We start from the raw sequence: 19,544 nt of genomic DNA, 5'->3' as shown, positions 1-19,544 counted from the left end.
AGAGTATAGGGTAAAGAGAAGTTATGATGATGACAAAGGAAAAGGATTAAGAACACAAAAACCAGTTAATTCTTCATAGAGCCTGTGCTCATTCTTCCGTGGGTGGGAGGTCCAGAGAGATGATCTCTTGGGCTCCTTTATTTTTAAAACATTGTATAAATTTCTTTATTGTCATTCCATTGTTATAATAACATTAAAGGAAATTCTAAAGAAGAAAAACTAATCACTCTTCATTCAAGTAACCAATTCTATTATTTTTATAATAGATTTATAGCATCTAGACTCACATCCATTGGTCCAGTGGGGGAGGTAGGCAGCTCTCCCCCTTCCTCCCTTCCTCTACCAGAGATGCATTAGTCCTTCCTCTGCAGTCTGGTTTCCGCAGCTCGTTCCTCATCATATCCTGCCTTGCTTCCTACTTGGAAGGTTTGGCCAGGGACACTTCTGATGTGTCTGTTCTTTCTCTTTTACCTTTCTAGATAATTGAACATCCTCAGAGGTCTAGCTTGAGAGGCGAAATCTCCATTTTCCATCCATTGAAGTCATTCTACTTCTGGCCACCATGGGGCGTCCACAGACTTGCCTCGGGCTCAACCATGCCCCTCCTCATGGTAGACACCTCTGGGTCATCTGAGGAGAAAGAAGGCCTTTTACTAATTGGTTTATCCCTGTAGAACTATTTTTAAATGTTTGTTTCTGTTTTCTACATCAAATCTTTCTTCTTCTCATTCCCTCTGATTTTCTCATCTGCAGGGGAAAAAAGTCACATCGGTTTGTTCTCATACCTCTTCCTTGTGTGGAGAAATACTCATTTGATTTTACTTAGTGATTTGGAGATCTTAAAGAGGAGGTCTCTTATTCAAATCAGGAAGACATCTTTGGTATTTGCTGAACCTGAATTTGAGGACAAATTTGTTTGGTTTGTTCTTAAAACTCTTTGCACTTATGCACAGGCTGTTCTGAGAGCTGTATTTGCTGGATCACTTGGAATGTGCATTTTAAATTCTAGTAGAGATACATTACTCCCCCAAAAGGCTGTAAAAAACTTATAGTCTAAAGAAAACAAGCAATTCAATGAAAAAGTGGGCAAAAGTGCTGGACAGACACTTTACCAAAAAAGATATACAGATGGCACCTAAGCGTATGAACAGGTGCTCCGCATTGTATGCCATTAGGGAAATGCAAATTCAAACAAGTGAGATGCCACTACACACCTATTAAAATGGCTAAAATCCAGAACACTAACACCACCAAATGCTGGCTAGGGTGTGGAGCAACGGGAACTCTCATTCATTGCTGGTGGGAATGCAAAGCAGTACAGCCACTTTGGAAGATAATTTGGCAGTTTTTTTTTTCCCCCACAAAGCTAAACATAGTCTCTCCAGAGATCCAGCAATTGCACTCCTAGGTATTTACCCAAATGAGTTGAAAACTTCTGTCCACACAAAAACCTGCATAGAATTTGGTAGCAGCTTTATTTATAATTGCCAAAGGTTAGAAGCAATCAAGATGCCCTTTAGTATGTGAATTGATAAACAAATGGTGATACAGTCATATTAATGGAATATTCTTCAGCGATAAATAGATAGCTATCCAGGCACAAAAAGACATGGAGGAACATTAAGTGCATATTGCTAAGGGAAGAAACCAGAGTGAAAAGGCTACATGCTGTGTGATTCCAACTGTGACATGGAAAAGGCCAAACTGTAGAGACAGTGGTGCCTGGGATTGGGCAGGGAGGGGAGGAGGAATGAATAGGTGGAACACAGGGATTATTAGAACAGTGAAAATATTCTGTGTGCTACTGTATGCTATGATAATGGTGAAAACATGCCATCAAGCATTTGGCAAAACCCACAGAACTGTGCAATACACAGAGTTAACCCTCACGTGGACTATGGGTTTTAGTTAATAATGTATCAAAATTGATCCATCAATTGTCACAAACGTATCGCACAAATGGAAGATGTTAATAATGATATGGAAAACTGGTGGTGGGGGGAAGGAACATATAGGAACTCTATACTTTCTGTCCAATTTTTTTTTGTAAACCTAGAACTGCTTTAAGAAATAAGTCTATTAATTAAAAAAATAATAAATGTATAGACTCATCAGAAATGTACATCTCCATTTCTACTATCTTTGTTTACACAGTTCGGTGAAAGAATTTTGATAGATGTTCAATCTGATAGGTCAAGTTTGATCTTTTATTACTGTTTTAATCACATTTCCCCGTGTTCTACTCAGACTGACATATTTTGAAGACCCTTGGACTTTCCAAGTTCGCTTATTATAAATCACCTGTTCCTGTCTTTGGTCTCTTTTTCCTGTTGGTTGTTGACCTTTTGATTGTGAAATTGTGGGAATTAAATTTTTTTTTTTGCTCATTCATTCTTTTGTCACATGTTGCAAATGTTTTCTCATCATCTGTCATTTGTTTTTTTACTTGGACAATGATGTCTTTTTTCCCCATAGAAAGTTTTAAATTTCAAAAGAGTCTGGGTTGGAAACATGCTTCTAGGGAGACACATGATCTGAGCCAAACCTCCAGATACAATCGCCCATTCCTCTGGCCTTTTTGCTCCTGATTCTCCATGCTGAACCCAGAGCTCTGTGCCTCAGTGTGTCTGTGGAGGCTCCTCTTGGCCATGTTCTGAAACTGGCACGGCTTTATCTAATGGGATGAACCTGGCTAAAGAGATTAGCAAGATGTCTTGTGGATCCCACTTTTAATCTGCAGCCTTCAGGGTGTCCCTCCTTGGCTGGGAAGGGAGCTGCAGAAACGACACTGAGAACTGGCCCCTTCATGAGCTGTGATTCTGAGGCTTCCACTACTGAGTTAACGGGGGTCCCAGGCAAGGGGCACAACATGGGCAGCCCCCAGAGCAGCTCCCTGCAGCTTGGGCCATCTGCACCCTTCCCAAGGCCCTGAGTCTTCAGCCTCTGGGCTCACTGAGGTCAGGAGTGGGAGCTGTGCTGTGGGAGGCTGCCCGGACTGCACTGAGAAAGCATGGCGCTGCTGAAAATCAAATTTGACCAGAAGAAGCGGGTCAAGTTGGCCCAAGGGCTCTGGCTCATGAACTGGCTCTCCGTGTTGGCTGGTATCATCATCTTTGGCTTAGGGCTGTTCCTGAAGGTTGAACTGCGGAAGAGGAGCGATGTGATGGACAATTCTGAGAGCCATTTTGTGCCCAATTCCCTGATAGGGATGGGGGTGCTGTCCTGTGTCTTCAACTCTCTGGCTGGGAAGATCTGCTATGATGCCCTGGACCCTGCCAAGTATGCCAAGTGGAAGCCCTGGCTGAAGTCATACCTGGCTGTCTGTGTCCTCTTCAACATTGCACTCTTCCTGGTGGCCCTCTGCTGCTTCCTATTGCGGGGCTCTCTGGAGAGCACCCTGGCCCATGGGCTCAAGAATGGCATGAAGTTCTACCGGGACACAGACACCCCGGGCAGGTGCTTCATGAAGAAGACCATTGACATGCTGCAGATCGAGTTCAAGTGCTGCGGCAACAATGGCTTTCGGGATTGGTTTGAGATTCAGTGGATCAGCAACCGCTACCTGGATTTTTCCTCCAAAGAAGTCAAAGAGTGAGTGGCCTCTAGTTCTGGGGTCAGAGTGATATGGGGACACGGAGACCCAAGCCTCTAACTCCTCCTGTCCAGTGCCTTTTTCTCCCCATTGGGTGCTCTGGGGGCACAACTTATTACTGTGTATGTGAAGGTGTATTTTGTTGGACCATATGGAATTGTCGATATTCTATCATTTTTGACCTATAAAAACAGCAGTCCCATATGGTTCAACCTAATGTTTGGCTAAGGTTGGAGGAAGCTGCTTGAATGGGGGCCCCGGGAGGGGATCCAGCCAGGATTGTGTGTCTGCTTCATGCAGGAGGGATGGAGGGAATTCGTGGGTCACATATACTGAGACGTTATCTGGCTTCTTGTCTCATTCACTCAGAGTGAATGGATTCAGCCCTACAAGTGTAGATTTCTTGGTTTGTTCTCTTGTTTTTCAACCTTTCAACCCTGAGCATACATTCCCAAGGTGTCTGTCCTTGGATACGGTGTAAAGAGCAGAGGATGGGGCGGTCGGGGATCTAGACAGTAGTTTTGACTATGTTGTTACTTAGATGGTGACCTTGGACGAGGCACTTAACACCCTGGGCCTTTGCTTGCCCAGCTTTAAATGAAGGTACCAGGATACACAGCCTTGGAGGTCATCTCCTTGCTCTGTCTAGAGCCAGGCACAGGACAGGTGGTCAGTAAATGCCTGCTGATATTTACCACTTAAATCATGACAGTGCAACTCGATAAACTGTTCCTAAAGTCTTCTTGGCATGTACAAAAATAAAATCCTGAGGGGGGGGTGTAGGAAGGTGATGCTGAGAAAGAGAACCTCACCCTTTGTGCTATCCCCTCATGGGCTGACTCCGGCATGCCACTCTTCCAAAAGACCCACTATTGCGGGTCTTGAGTCATTTTCCAGGGAAAGGGCAGCCTGCCCTGAGCCAGCGACTGTTCCCATTCCCTGGCTGAGGCTAGGGGTTCAGTTGTTCATCCAGGTGGTTTATTTGAGTGAGGCTGGTGATCCCAGGGGACGTGCATGCTGGGCGTCGGGCACACTGGCAGGCAGTGGGAGATGGTTGCAGCCCAGACAACACTGGTGAACCCCAGATGGATAGCTTAGCTGCTCCTTGGATGGAAGGGAAGTCAGACTGAAGGTCACTGCTCAGGAGTTTTTTCTCTGTGAGTGGGGATTACTGCTACAAATCCCTTGTCAAGGAGGCTTGTAAGCCTGCCCTTCCTAGGGGACAGGTCCACAGAGACAGTGCAAAGCAGTTGATTTGTATAAGTTGCCTTGGGAAGCTGTGAAGCCAGGGGGACATGCAGAATCCCTGGGGATGTGGAGAGTGAGAGAGCGGGAGATGATGGTAGATAAAGGGGAAGGGGCTTCTCATCTTTTCCTCTATCTTTTTCCTTGATTGTCTTCTGCAGAGTCAGTCCTTGGTGAGACTTAGGAGAGCTCTCTGTAATCCCCAAATCCCCTTTTGTCCCAGGGCAGAGAAACGTTCCAGGCTGCTCTACTCCCAGTGGTCGGTGTATCTAGATTTTCAGGCAAACGTTAAACTTGATCAAAATTACAATGCCCCATACCAATTTATTGGTGTGAAACTCTCCTGACTCCCTCAACTTGGAAAAAAGTTACTCGGCTATGGAAAAAAATATAGTGACAACATTAAGAGAAACAAAACAGAAAAAGAAATTCAAGTCAAATTCTCACCCACAACTGATCAATGGCCTTACTTTTTCCATGTTTCAGTCTAGTCTTATTAATATTTACATGACATAGTGTAACCATAGTATAAATACAACTGAGTGCCCCATTTTGATAGTATAACATTTGTGTAATGTTCAAAACACTCATTTCCCCCCAACTTTACTGAGATATTCAGTAATTGACAAGATTGTATAAGTTTAGCATGTACAACCTGTTGATTTGATACACTTATAAATTGCAAAATGACTACCACCATAGCACTCGCTAACACCTGCATCACATCACATAATTAACTTTGTGTGTGTGCTTAGAACTTTTAAGACCTACTCTTTTAGCAGTTTTCAAGTATTGATAATTCTAGAGTCATCATGCTGTATGTTACATCTCCAGAACTTACTTGTTACCGGAATCCCCTTTGACCACCATCCCCCTAACCAGCATCAGTCCCTGGCAACCACCATTCTAGTCTCTGTTTCTAAGCATTTGGCTTTTTTAGATTACAGTATAAGTGAGCTCATAGACTATTTGTCTAAAATGATCATGTTTAATGGTTGCATAATATTCCATGGAACGGGCGGATACCCTTAGGCAGGCATTCAGGTTGTTCTCATTACTTCCATTATAGATGGAACTGGAAGGGCCTTGAAGGCTTTGATTCCCTATCTTGGTCTCTCTCTTACTTACCTTAGGTTCAAATTCCAGGAAGACAAAGCTTGTTTCAAGATGCAGCTATCTTTCTTTCTTTCTTTCTTTTTGAGGGGAGAGGTAATTAGATTTATTTATTAATTTTAGTGGAGAAGACGCAACTTTAGAACAAAAATGTTCTTCTCTTTTCCAACCACCCACCCTGTGACGTCATACTCCTGTGCTGCCAAGGGTACTGCCTGATAGGGTCACCTTCACAAAGAGAGGATCACATTTCCCACAAACTACTTAATGATCAATTCCCGACACCCATAAGCAAAATGAGGCTCCTGGGGCAGGGTCCAGAAAGCTTTGTGGAGCTGGATTTGCCTGGGGCCAGAGCTAGCACAGCCTTATCTGCGGGTAGAAGGAATGAACAAACAGGAATGGGAGAATGTGGACTGATTCCGCCCTCCCCCGCCTCCCCCATCCAGGGACAATAAAATTGTTCTCTGTTCACATTTCAACTGCTTCATTTAGGAGGATTAAGAAATTAACTTGGTAAAGCCAGGTCCCCCATATCCTCCCCTAAAAACATAAATTGTGGTGTTTTTTGTTTTTTTGAGATCCCAGCACTGAAAGTGGTAAGCATTTACCTCCTGGCTTCTCTCAGCTGCAGCCTCAGGGCCTGGAGTCTGAGGCAACACCAGTGAAGAGAAGCAGGAGTGGGGCTTACCAGGAGGGCAGGATTATCTTCCTACAAGATCTCTTAAAAAGGAATTCTGCTCCGACTTTTCCCTTTCCCCACAATTCTGGGGAGCCAGCAAAGGACTAGGGGGAGTCGTACTCCCCTCCCTGACCCTGAGGACTCTGGGGAGGCGGTCCCAGGAGCAGCGAGCTGGTCAGGAGGTGGGAAATCTGGAGAAAATGCACCAGGATCCTCCACTGATGCTGATATTGGGCTTGGGCAGTGTCCAGTGCCCATGACTTCTGATCATTTCTGCAGGTTCTGTCCCTGGAGTTTCTCTTTCCATTTGTTTGATGTGTACCCTGCTGGACTAGATGTGTGAAAGTTCAGGTCCTTACCAGTCCTCACCTGAGAGGAGGAGCTGGGTTGTTGCACACAGGGCTTCCTTGGGCCTCCCCAGGTATCCCTTGCGGGTCCCCTAGGAAAAAGCACGGGTGCTTGTGGGCTCAGCAAGCAAGGAGGAATGACTGGGTTTTAGAGATTTCCCAGGGAAATCTTTAAGGTCAACAGCTGGTTCCTGAAGGTGTCTGAGCTGAACAATGAGCTCAGGTGGGGACAATTCAAGACTTTTACAAGACTTTACAAGCCTTTGGCCCCCTGTCTCAGGCAAGTAGCCTGGTAGCCAGATCCCACCTCAGCCTGTCCCACACAATATTAATGATGCTCAATAAAACTAATATTACTATCATCTAATACCCAGTCTGTGTTCACTATTCTCTGATTATCTCAAGATGTCTTTTACAGTTGGTTTGTTCAAATCAGGATTTGAACCACACTGGTCTCTTAAGTCTCTTTTACTTTAAACAGTTACCTTTTTCATGCCATGTGTGTCTTGGAGGAAGTTGGCCATTTGTCCTGCAGAATTTCCCACATTCTGGGGTTGGACCGTTGCAGCCAAGTGGTGTCATCTAACATGTTGTTCTGTCTCCAGCATTTCCCTGTAAACCAGCAGTCAGGGCTGAGGTGCGGCTAGATTCAGGTTCAGTTTTGGCAAGAACACCCCCTAAGGTGCTGCTATGAGCACCTTACTGCCTCAACACCAGGAGGGACATGAGGTTTTCAGCCAGTTTACAATTCCTTTAAAGTTTCTCCCTGTTTTCAGGATGAGCTGAGCTTCAGTGTCTTGGGGTGAGAGGCAGAACACAAGGAAGCTCAGAGGCCTTGGCACTGTCAGTATGAAGGAACTGTCGGCCAGGAAGGACTGGCCTGGGGCCCTCAGTCTGAGGGAGAAGCTGGCACGAAGCTCTCTCACTTGACTGTCCTTCCCGTGGAACCCACAGGCGATGGCACCTGCTCCCTCTTCCTGAACAATTAACAGAAGTCTGCACCTTGGCTAGGGGATCCCTGAGGCAGGGCTGTCTCCCCTCAGACCGGGGCTCCCTGAAGGCAGGGCTGTGCCTCCCCTCAGACTGGGGCTCCCTGAGGGCGGGGCTGTGTCTCCCCTCTCTCCCCCAAGACTGTGGCTCTCTTAGGACAGGGCTGGGGCCCCACCTTCTTCTGTCCTCCCTCACCACTTGCAGTTCTTTATCTCCAGTGACTACTCAAAAAAGAAATCAAATAAATACTAATATCAGTATTTCAACAAAATACTGAATATTGTATATTCACTTGCTGTATACCAGGTGCTCTATGTGTATTATCCCAATTAATCCCCACCACGCCTCTGTCATATTATTGTCAGGCCATTATATTGTCATTTCTCAGGTGAGAAAACAGACTCAAAGAGGTCAAGTGAATTGCCAGGTTTCTCCATTACCCCAGAGAGAGGTGCACCCTTTAATGAGGTACATTTATTTGGAAGAGACAGAAGGGCTTGTTCAGTCAGAGGAGCACACAGACTGGTATTATGCTTGGCGTGGGGAAGGCCATGATCTGTGTTTTGAGGTTGTTACTAGATGAGATCCCTCTTAGAAATAGTCGGAGACACTCAGCTGGCATTCTGGTTGGGGCGGACTTATTCTCAGTTACAATCCTGGCTCCCTCCTCTCCCCTCCCCTGCTCATTGCCATACAGCTTTCCTTATTGACTTACTGATTCACCTACTAAATTATGTTGGTTTTTCCAGGAAAACTCTAACATGATGATTTTCCCAAGTCATATGTAACTTGGCTATGGGAGACTGAACTAGAACAAAGCCTTATCTTAATCAAGACCCTTACAAGACTTGGTGAGCCCTGAGCAGAGATTTGTAGCCTGGGAAATACTCTGATATAAATAGCCAGCTCACCACCCTAAGGAGCTCTCTGCCTGGCTTTGTCTTAAGAGGGTGAGTGGAGCCTTAATCTGTGGTTGGAACCAGGGCAAGCACTAAGTAAACAAGACAGTGCTTCCGCGGGGGAGGGAGGGGTAGTTCCAGATATGTGGGACCCCAAGAGGTCCTAGGCTTGGTGAGGGAGCTGGGGAAACCACAGCATCCACTGAGCCAGGCCTATGTCCCCATGCTGACCAGGGCCCTGTCCTCAGCAAGCCCCAGTCTGAGGGGAGACACAGCCCTCCCTCAGGGAGTATAAGGCAGACCTGTAGGATTTACCCCAGCTTAGGGACACCTGGAGAGTGCATAGGAGAGATGATGTTGGACAGGGAAGGGCTCCTGGGACAGTGAAGAGTGGAGAGAACTCATACTTTCCTAGAAAGTTTAACTAGAAAAGCCAACAGGCAGGAAGAACCGAGAGACTCTGAGGAAACTCTGAGGGGAAGAGGGGGCAACTGCTATGGGCTGGTCTTCCACTTCCTGTGTGGCTTTGGGTGAGGCCCTGCCCCACCCTAGGCCCGACTTCTCCCCAGCAGAACAGTATGGTGGGTTGTAGGGTGCCCCCTAGGTGGCTCTGAGTGTGGAGAAGCAGCATTCTTCTCAGACCTGTGTCAAATGCATTCCTCCAACTGCCTCTTTTAAACCTCCCCACAGCCGCTGAGGGGGTCTGATTATCCCACCTCACACAGGTCCAGAGAGTGAAGCTCCACGCTTCACAAATGCAGATTTGGGACTCAAAGGCTGACTCTTTCTGCTCTACCCACTCCTCCCCATGGGGACATTGGGAATGGCCCAGGTGGGACATTGTGCAGGCGGAAACAGGCTCAAGGGACAGCCTGTAGGTGAGGAAGAGGGCCGAATAGTGTTAGGCCTGTTGGGGTTGGTCTTGGGGGCATCTGCTCAGTCCTACAGGGGCTGCTGGCCCCTCAGGAGAGGGGCCAGGAGCCCCAAGCTGAAGGCCCTCTGCTTCAGTCCTCCACCCAGGACCACCACACAGGTGCCGCACTGGGGGCTGGGCAGGAGAGCTGCTCCCACAGAGTTCACGGTGTAGCTGAACGTCAGCAGCTGCCACTTCCATTTCTGGACAGATGTCTCACAGCCCTGCCCTCGCAGACACGGCCGCTGCCCTCACAGAAGGCACTCACTGCTTCTTTTCCACAGTTGGCGAGGCCGGTGCCATTCATGCACAAGTGATGGCCCCCAGCAGTGTCAGGTGGTCTGTCCCACATGCTGCTCCCTGAGGGCACACGCAGCTGACGTGAAGTGAGGGCTCTTGCTCAGCACCCTGCCCAGCCCAGGCCCAGGAGTCCACATCTTTTGCCCACTTACTATGTACCAGGCTCTCTTCTAAGCCTTTTCACCTGGTTCTCTTCATACAATCCTCACCTCAACTCCATTTTCCAGATGAGGGAGCTGAGGCCCGATGAGGTTAAGGTACTTGTCCCGAGGGATGAACCGGGAGTTAACAGGTGGTCCAGCTGCCATCACGGTCCTGGGCCACCTATGCACCCAGAGCCATCCATTCTCTGGGCAGTGGGTCCTGTCCATGAAGCAGGTCAGGGACTGCAGGGTGTGTGGAAATTCAGTTGTCATAATGCAGGTGAGGATTATTCTGGAACCAAGTAGGCCACATTGTGCAGAGCCTTCCTCAGGTCCTAATCATACAGAGCAGCAGAGAGTTCACTGAAAAGGAACCACAAGTGGATCTTAAACATATCAAAAGATACTCAACTTCACTTATAATGAGAAAAATGGAAATTAGAACCACCCTGAGATACTATTTTTCATCTATCAGGCTGGCAAAGAACAAAAATCTGTATGGGTGTGGCTGTGCGGCTGGTGGGAGTGTGACTGTACAACCCCCAGGGGAGAGGTAGGGCAGGGCTCAGGTGCAATCACAGATGGATCCTCTGATACAGGGATGCCTCTTCTAGGAATTTGCCCTCTAGGTATATTCCCAATGTGCAAAATGACCCATATCCATGTTTGTTTTAACAGGAGACTGGGAAACCCCCAACTATGTTCCATAGCTTGTAATAACCTATAATGAAAAAGAATAAACATCCATCAGTAGGCAACTGGATAATACCCCATGCGCCATCTGCGGTTACCATTTAAACCTGGAGAACATTCCCCATCATAGATATGAAAGACCTCTAAGATACTGCTAAGGGAAAAAAGAACGGTTCAAGACACAATGTATATAAGGTTACCATTTGGGTTAAAAAAAAAAAGAGAGAAGGGGACAGGGTAATAGCTCAGTCGTAGAGCACCTGCTTAGCATGAATGAGGTCCTGGGTTCAATCCCCAGTACCTCCATTAAAAGTATATGTATACACACAAAAAAGGGAAACCTAGGAAGAATAAGAACTTTGCAGAATCTGAGTTTGCTTGTCCATGCTTGTCCACCCAGGCCTCCCTAGAAGGACAGACAGAGCTGGCCACAGTGAGGGCACCCAGAGGCTAAGGGACAATAATGAGTGGTAGACTTTCTTTGTACTGAGATTTTATTTAGAAGCTATACACAGACATCTTTTTTTTTTAAGAGCACAATTATAATTCCAATGAACACTGCTGAAAATAATTTCTAAACAGTTACATGCTCCTTATTCTTGTGCTGTAGAAGTCTGCTGCTATTATGTAATGCATCGTTCATGTGCAACTCAAAAAAAAAAAAAACACCTTTTTCACTCCAGATAACATGCACACGGCCAAGGGTGCAAATCTTCAGTGTGTAGTTCCATGAATTTTGACATAAAGTCACCTGGGTAAGCACGCTCAGATCACGGAGGACATACCCAGCCTGCCTGATGGGGAAGGGGCGGCCTTTCACTGTAAAGATGGCTGTCCTTTTTGAATTCTGAACCTGCAGGAATGTATGGTGTGCTCTAACCAATATATGCATAAATAGAGAAATGCAAAATTGTGCAAGCTGCATCCTTCAGGTGAGTAAGGAGCTCCTATCCAGCTGGGGGCAGAGCTCAATGTGGATGGTAAGCCAGCCGTGGCAGACTCCTGCATAGGCCCAGGCCCAGGCCTTCTGGAAACATCTGTTGAGCAGAACTGATCCAGCCAGAGGGGTCCTTGGTCCCCAATGACATGTAAGGGGGAAATGAGGTTGGAGAGGAGGCTGGGGGTTAAATCTGCTGGTCACGAATGCTAGGCAGAGCCTTATTCTACAGTCACCACCTGTCCTGCTGCTCTTCCTACCAGCCTGGTACAGCTCCAAGAAATCATTGCATGCCAGGGATTGACAGCACAAAGAGTGGTTGGATGATTTTTTTTAAAGTAAATCTTTATTTTGGGCTTTATAAAAAGCAATGCAGTACCCCACAGACTGGTGTTAAATGTCTACAGTGCAAAATCCACGTGACACACATAAAAGTTGCCAGGAGTACAGTGCTCTTGTTGATTTTGTATTCAGTCAGGTTAAACAATGGACAATAAAAGAATGAGCACGTTCCTCATGTGCATGATTCATTCTTGTCTAAATGCCCCAACCTGTGACTTCTTTACTTTTCCTACTGCTAGTTATCCAAGATCATGAGGAAACACTGAATCTCTAAAGGTCATCCTCTGGCAGAGCAGTACAGTAAACAGCATTCTGAATCTAAGTTTTACCAAAGGTTGCTCAGAGGGTTCCAGGGGGTAAATGCTGGGCAATTTCAGGATCAGCAGGTCCACAGAATTCTTGAAATGTCATTATAAACTTATTTTGTTGAATCTCCATTGCTAAGCAAGGGCCAGAATATGTGTGTTTCCCATTTACTTGCTTCTTGGTTTACCATGTATCTCAACCATCTAAACATAAGCTCCAGGAGGGCTGGGGCATCGGCTCTCCAGGGTCACTGCTCCATCTTCAGCACCTCGCGCAGTGGCTGGTGCATCCTCGGTGCACAGCAAATAATTCTTGAGGGAGCAAATGAATGAATGAATGAAGGAGTGAATATTCTAGCTTTTCAGAGTGAGGGGTGGGCGGAGCTGGCACCCCAGAAGCTGGTCTCAAGCCATCTGTTTCTCCTCCAGTCGTGTCAAGAGCAATGTGGATGGGCGGTACCTGCTGGATGGAGTCCCCTTCAGCTGCTGCAACCCCAACTCGCCGCGGCCCTGCATCCAGTACCAGCTCACCAACAACTCAGCGCACTACAGCTACGACCACCAGACAGAGGAGCTCAACCTGTGGGTGCGTGGCTGCCGGGCCGCCCTGCTTAGCTACTACAGCAACCTCATGAACTCCATGGGTGCCGTGGTGCTCCTTGTCTGGCTCTTCGAGGTAGGTCCCGGGCCAGCGCAGGGCAGGGCGAGAGGGAGGGACCTGCCCCTTTGGGGTTTGATGGGGTGAAGCTGGGCCTGGAACATGTCTCCCTCCTCGGAACCAGCCCTCTGTCCACCATGGGTCAGGCAGGCCCAGGCTTGAACACCAGCACTTTCACTTTTTTTTGGTTTGTTTCTGTCTTATCACTTAAAAAAGAGAATTTATTGAGTTGAAATTCATAGCAGATACAATTGACTATTTTAAAGTGAACAATTTGGTGGCATTTAGCACATTCACAATGTTGTGGGACCACTACCTCTATCTTGTTCCAAAACACTTCCATCACCCCCTCATGAAAACCTCATACCCATTAATGCAGTCAGTCCCCCTCCACACCTCCCCCTAAGTCCCTGGCAATCACCAATCTGTGTTCTGTCCTTGTGGATTTATCTATTCTGGACATTTCATATAAATGGAATCATATAGTATGTGACCTTTTATATCTGGTTTCTTTCACTTTGCATGTTTTAGAGGTTCATCCTGTGTCTCTCCTTCTTTAGTCTGAGGTCTTGGAAAGTTATTTAACCTCTCTGTTATACAGGGCTGACAGCATTTAGCTTTGGGACTGTTGGGAGGCAACAGGAGATAACAGGCACACTGAGGTGTTCAGTAAGTGATTTGAGAGTCTCCTGAGATTCTGGTAGCAATTTACCTGTTATTCTAATTATTTATAGGCTCATATTTTCTCATCTGTAAAGATTAACTCCTGTCTGTAGCTACAGGGCTTGAAATGCAGCAAGGCCTCATTCATTCATTTGTTGAAGAGATACTTCTCACAGTGCCGGGTGCTGTCCTGGGTGCTGAACAAGAACCTGAGTTAGTGAGTGGTAAACCATGGTGGCACAGAGGGTGACTCATGGGCCCCTGCTTTGAGCTGACAGCAGAAAACCCAAACTCCAAAATCCAAATGTACAGAAACATTAGGTGAGAAAACTTCACCCACCAGAGAGGAGTCACTGAAAAGTTCCTTTAAGTAAGTCAATCCTTAGTACTACGGAAAGCCATGTGCTCTCAGCTGAAACACACCACTTCTAACTCACCACATCACACCAGAGGAGCTGTACTGCCTGTGTGTGTGTGGGTGGTGGTGGTGGAGGGAGGACTCCTTTTAATACTGAGGCAAATGCAAGCAAGCATATTCATGACGATTTATTGGTCATGGACTCCTTGAGGTAGAGTCTTGGGAATGAGTGGGTAGAATGAGAAGGTAAGAAAGTCATGTCCCTTGAAAACCCATGAAAAGAAGAGTGAAAGAATAGCAGAATCATTGAGAAAATGGGGCTCAATTGGCTGCCTCTCAATTTACCCACCTTGCCAGGAATCTAATGATTGCTTAAGATGAGGAACTGTTTGTTCACTAGAAACAGGGAGTTTGAATGCTGCTGACTTTCACCCGAGGCCTTTAGTGGGCAACCTCTGTAAGAGTACAAAGGTGGCTGAGGTGATGATAGGATTCTGCCCTGAGTCATGCCCTCCTGGGGTTCATAATTCAGTTAGGAGATGACATCTTACTCATGAACCAAAGGGAGTGCCAATATCAAATGCAAAATTCATAGTGCAGCAGGGGCCTCCTTGAGAAAAGCAGGAACAAATCAGAGTGGGCACATGCACACCAAGAGGACTGCCTGGAGGAGGTGAGTTTTCCACTTTAAAAATATTTTATTACTATTATCATCTATTATAGTAATTATAAAATGCTCCCAGAGCATTTATTCAACAGGATGTTTACTGAGGCCCTGCCACCACTGGGTGCTGATCTAGGGGCTGGGATAGTGGGTGAACAAGATGCATTAGGGGCTATCCCTGCCCTCAGATGGCAGACATTCTCCATCAGCAGGCCTAGTCCTCTCACAGAATTTGTTGTATCATCAAAGGAGGAGTGTAAGACAGCAAACCAGGAATTTGTGTAGAAGCAAGTGGCTAACACAATACATGATGAGAAAAGTGACAATACTTACCACACTGACTAATAACCAACTACAGCTGACACTCCTGTGCATCCTTGCTGTGTACCAGGTACACGTAGTGAAGCATCACAGCATATGCATGAAGCAGGCAGTACTTCATCTGAACATTTGCAAACCAGAGGAGTAAACTGAGGTTTCCTGGACACATGACTGGCTAAGTGCCAGGGCTGGGGTTTGAACTCAGACATTTTGGCACCAGAGTCTGCCCCAGTGACTGACAGTAAACAGATCCAAACAAATCACCCACTTACTCTCAGAGTAATAAAAATAATAGGAGAGGGAAATCACATTAGTATATTGTTTGCAGAAAAGGAGGTGACTTTTTAATTCTGTCTAACAAAGTTATTGAGCACCCAATATGTGCCAAGCAACATGCTAGGAATGAAGTGAGGGTGGGGGTAGGCACAGGGAGGAGCCCAGAATTAATGCCCCTGGGATGGGAGAGACCTGAGGGGAAGGAGGGGGGCACCCGCTGGGCATTGCAGCTGAAGTGACAGGTGAACGTGGAGGGGAGCAGTGTTCTAGGCAGAGAAAATAGCAGGGATCCAAAGAAGCCCAGGGTGGCTGGAAAGGGAGGAGACTGGGGCCCGAGATGTGGCTACAGCTGAGGCAGGTATCTGGAGTGCCCAGGCCTGGCTGGGGCGGGCAGCCCTTTGCCAACCCAGACCCAACAGAGCCTTGTTCTAAGGGCCCCAGGGATGAGCGGGCTGGTGCCCCCCATGGTTTCCTAATAGCCCCCACCCCAGCTACTTCTCCCAGACCTCCTCTAAGTCTCCTCTCCCCATACCAGGTGACCATCACCATTGGGCTGCGCTACCTGCACACGGCACTGGAAGGTGTGCCCAACCCCGAGGACCCTGAGTGCGTGAGTGAGGGCTGGCTTCTGGAGAAGAGTGTGCCAGAGACCTGGAAGGCCTTTCTGGAGAGCGTAAAAAAGCTGGGCAAGGGTAACCAGGTGGAAGCTGAGGGAGCAGAAGCAGGCCCGTCCCCAGAGGCTGGCTGACGGCCCCGGGACCCCCTCCCCTTCTGAACACTGAGAAGTAGTGGACTCCAGGAAATGCGGACTCCCCCCTCGTCCAATCTCAGTCTCCCAAAGAGGCCAACATCTCACAGAGACTCTTCTGGATCGTGGGATTTAAAATTTGAGGTCCCTAAAAACTTTTGTTGAATGATTTGACTCAAAATGTGAGTGAATGAGCCCCTACTCAGGCCCGCCACCCTAGGACACACCCCCATGGTGGACTCAGGGGGCCTCTCAGTGGATGACTGTTCATGGCACAAGAATTCCGTCCTACCCTGAGGCTAATGGCCACACCTGAGGGCTGCTCCCCTTTGACAAGTTGGACATTATGAGCTCCAAGTTGCTTCATTCTATATCCAAAGTGTCATGTGGTGTACAAAACACAGGATTCTGGAAAATGTCCTGGTCATGCTGTCATTTTCTTTTTAAACGCCAAGACTGACAGTCAGCCATTTATTTGTTTAGTCACAGAAGGTGTGGGATAGTTACGCTTTTCTGAGAGTAATGGTCTCTTCAAAGCACTGAGGGCTCAAAAGAGGAATTCTCAAATCATGGGGAAAGAGAACTTAGAAACAGATTGTTTCCCCCAGCAAGAACACAGCTAAAGGCCTGCTTTTATGTCACATTCACAAGTCCTCAGTCACCTAGCCAGCAGTGAGCCACGTGCTGAGGAAGTTGGCTGTTCCAGCATGTCCCACCCCTAAAGTGCCAGTGACCTTCTTTGGCTTGTCTGTGGAAACACTGGGCTAGATGGCTGCCTTTCTGTGGAAGAGAAGCAACAATCAGACAAGAGTCTACCTTCTGGAGACCAGGCCTCACCTCTGGGTGGGCCCAGGGACACCCACACAGGTGCTGTGACAGACCCCACGGACAACACTAACTGTCTACAGTGGAGGGCAGAGTCCTCTGGGAGCTTCGTCCTGTTTCTTTCCCCAGATACCCATCCTGCAAAGTGACATTTCTGGAATGCCTCCACATTAAAGAAGATTCTTTGAGACAGCTCATCTTCCCACGCTAGTAACTGTGAGAAAAGTTTTCACTTCCCTCTGAAAAAATAGAGAGAAAGGAAGCTTCTAAAGGAAGGAGAGAATGGTTTCACTGCTGTCCTAAGAGTCTTCAGTGTGAAGAAAGTAAGACTTCCGGTGCTGCCTAGGGTATGTTCTGGGGCTCTAATTCTCACAGGCTTGAGACCAGATCAAAGATGTTTGGACACTGTCAGATTTTGGTCCCCGGTTTAATTCAATTAGACTTCTGAGCACGGAGACCAAGGAGTGATGCACACAGAAAATGCTCAGGGAATCAGCCCCTCCGACGAGGGTCAGGGAGCTCTCTCCCCATCAGGAGCGCTGAGAACCATTGTGAAAATGCTGCTCTAGGCCCACAGGTGTAAAGATGATGTTGACAGCTGTACAATAGACATTAAAAGTTATATTGTATGAAAATCACTTTTGTTAAATGCCTGTCTTAAACATATGTTCTAAATGTGTGTATCACAGGACCCCCAGTTCTAGCCAGTATTTGTTAACAAAACAAAACCTGACACTGAAAGAGTGCAGTCAGTGATCAGGCCAGCTGTTTCAAGTGTGCCTATTACCTCTCCCTCTTGCTCTTCTCTGTAAGAACAGGAGCTATTTGGTTACCTAAATAATCTCAACATTTGCTAGAGTCTGGACCAGAGCTTAGTATTTTATATGTGGCATTTTAACTTAGTGATTTAAGCAAAAATTCCAAACCATATTTTTCTGTGATCACAAAACATACTTCCCCAAATGGGGAAGTGTAAGTCTCTATGGGGCCAGGTTAGAGGGCAGATGTAAGCAAACTCAGAATCTGAGGGCTGTTAGGAGGATCCAGGGTGAAACCTGGACCCTACAATAAACATCACCCACTGGTTCAGAGCAGTGTGTTGGGAGCCTGGAGCTGGTGTACTGAATTAAGCACATACAGATTATGACCTGCTGAATGAAGGGGCACAAGCCACCCACATGGAGTTGGCAGGCAGCTCCCTCAGCATCCCAGGCCCCGCTTTGGGGAAGTGAAAACCCCAGGGTTATTTTGACTAAAGGCACAGTTTCAATGCACTCATACAAAGGGAGAAAATTCACAAGGTCTATTACTTACAGATCCCAGAACAGAAAGGCTGTGCATGTGCAACAAGCCAGGGCAAAGCAGTCCTCCGTCCCAGGTCACGAGAGCAGGAGACAGAGAGCAGCGTAGCAAGCATCTATTACTTAAGAGGTGGTTGGGGTGGGAGTCACTAACTTTTCACTAGCTCCACTCTGAGTGGTTATTTAAAAAGGTGCCCTGGGAAAAGCAGTGCAGGAACCCAGGGCAGGACTTCTAAGTCCAGGTCCTTATCCAAGAGTCCTGATCAGGGTTGTCACACTGGAAAATGCTCAGGCAGAAACTCACAATAGCTATTTTCTCATCACACAAGACTTAGGGTGAGCTGCATCCTAACAGTCTGCTCAGGGAACCAGGTGTTGACAGAGAAAACTGGCCCATCTCGTTTGGTCATCTACCAGTGCTCACCAAGACTTTGGCCAGGTTCTTCCTTGTGTCTAACCTCAGTCTTTCCTGGGGCCAGTGTAATTCATTTCTCCCAAGGGACTCAGCCAGCTTTTCAAGCCCTGCCAACTTAGCCGGGGGAGGGGGTGAGAGGTAAAGACAGTGCCTTAGGTCTTCTATTTTTTAAAGCGGTTACTCCATAGTGAGAGTGTAGTAATAGCTACTTATTCCGAACATTTAGAAAGATAGGTGTCCTACAGTCTGTGGCCTCATCTCAGGAAACCATAGCCTCCCAACATTTTCAAGCCCAGGACTGAGCCACCAGCCAATAAACCCTGAGCAACCTAAATTCGGGTTAATAAGATTAGGCGCTTGCTCTGCAGTCCCCCGCCCCTCTTCGTCTGGGCACCTGTAATGCTAGGCCAGCAGGTTTGCAGCTTAGCCAGAGGCGGGGGGGAACCACAACAATTAGGGCCTCTGACCTGCTATTAGATAAAAAAATAGCCCATGATGAGTTTGGCCAGCTAGCAGCACCGTGTGTTAAGGACTAGAAATGTCGGGGAGTAACACAGAAGTCCAGGGGGAGAAGGGATGCTTTCCTGGTCCTCAGAGAAGATGAGATTGGCTGGAAGGAAGGAAGGAAGGAAGGATCAGTCCTTAACTCGTGATGGCATTGTATCGTATCCTCCAAATCAGAGGATGCACATAAGCAGCCATGTGAAAGACAATGTTACACGAGAATGGTGTAGAGTGATTTAAGATATAAGGGACAACTAGCTATTTACCTGAGGGGAGTGAAAACAGGTCCACACAAAAACCTGTACAGGAA

The 19,544-nt window shown here is 47.1% G+C and overlaps 1 protein-coding gene across 1 annotated transcript; it reads left to right on the top strand.

Moving 5' to 3' along the window:
• The first annotated feature begins 3,010 nt into the window (after nt 1–3,010).
• PRPH2 (peripherin 2) lies at nt 3,011–18,360 on the top strand. Its single transcript, XM_010973751.2, has 3 exons — nt 3,011–3,591; nt 12,931–13,177; nt 15,977–18,360. The coding sequence occupies exons 1-3, from the start codon at nt 3,011–3,013 to the stop codon at nt 16,187–16,189; spliced, it is 1,041 nt and encodes a 346-aa protein (XP_010972053.2). The 3' UTR covers nt 16,190–18,360.
• Nucleotides 18,361–19,544: the final 1,184 nt, after the last annotated feature.

The sequence above is a fragment of the Camelus bactrianus genome, chromosome 20 (genome assembly GCF_048773025.1).
Source record: "Camelus bactrianus isolate YW-2024 breed Bactrian camel chromosome 20, ASM4877302v1, whole genome shotgun sequence".
Lineage (NCBI taxonomy): Eukaryota > Metazoa > Chordata > Mammalia > Artiodactyla > Camelidae > Camelus > Camelus bactrianus.
This window is presented reverse-complemented; position numbering and strand designations above follow the sequence as displayed.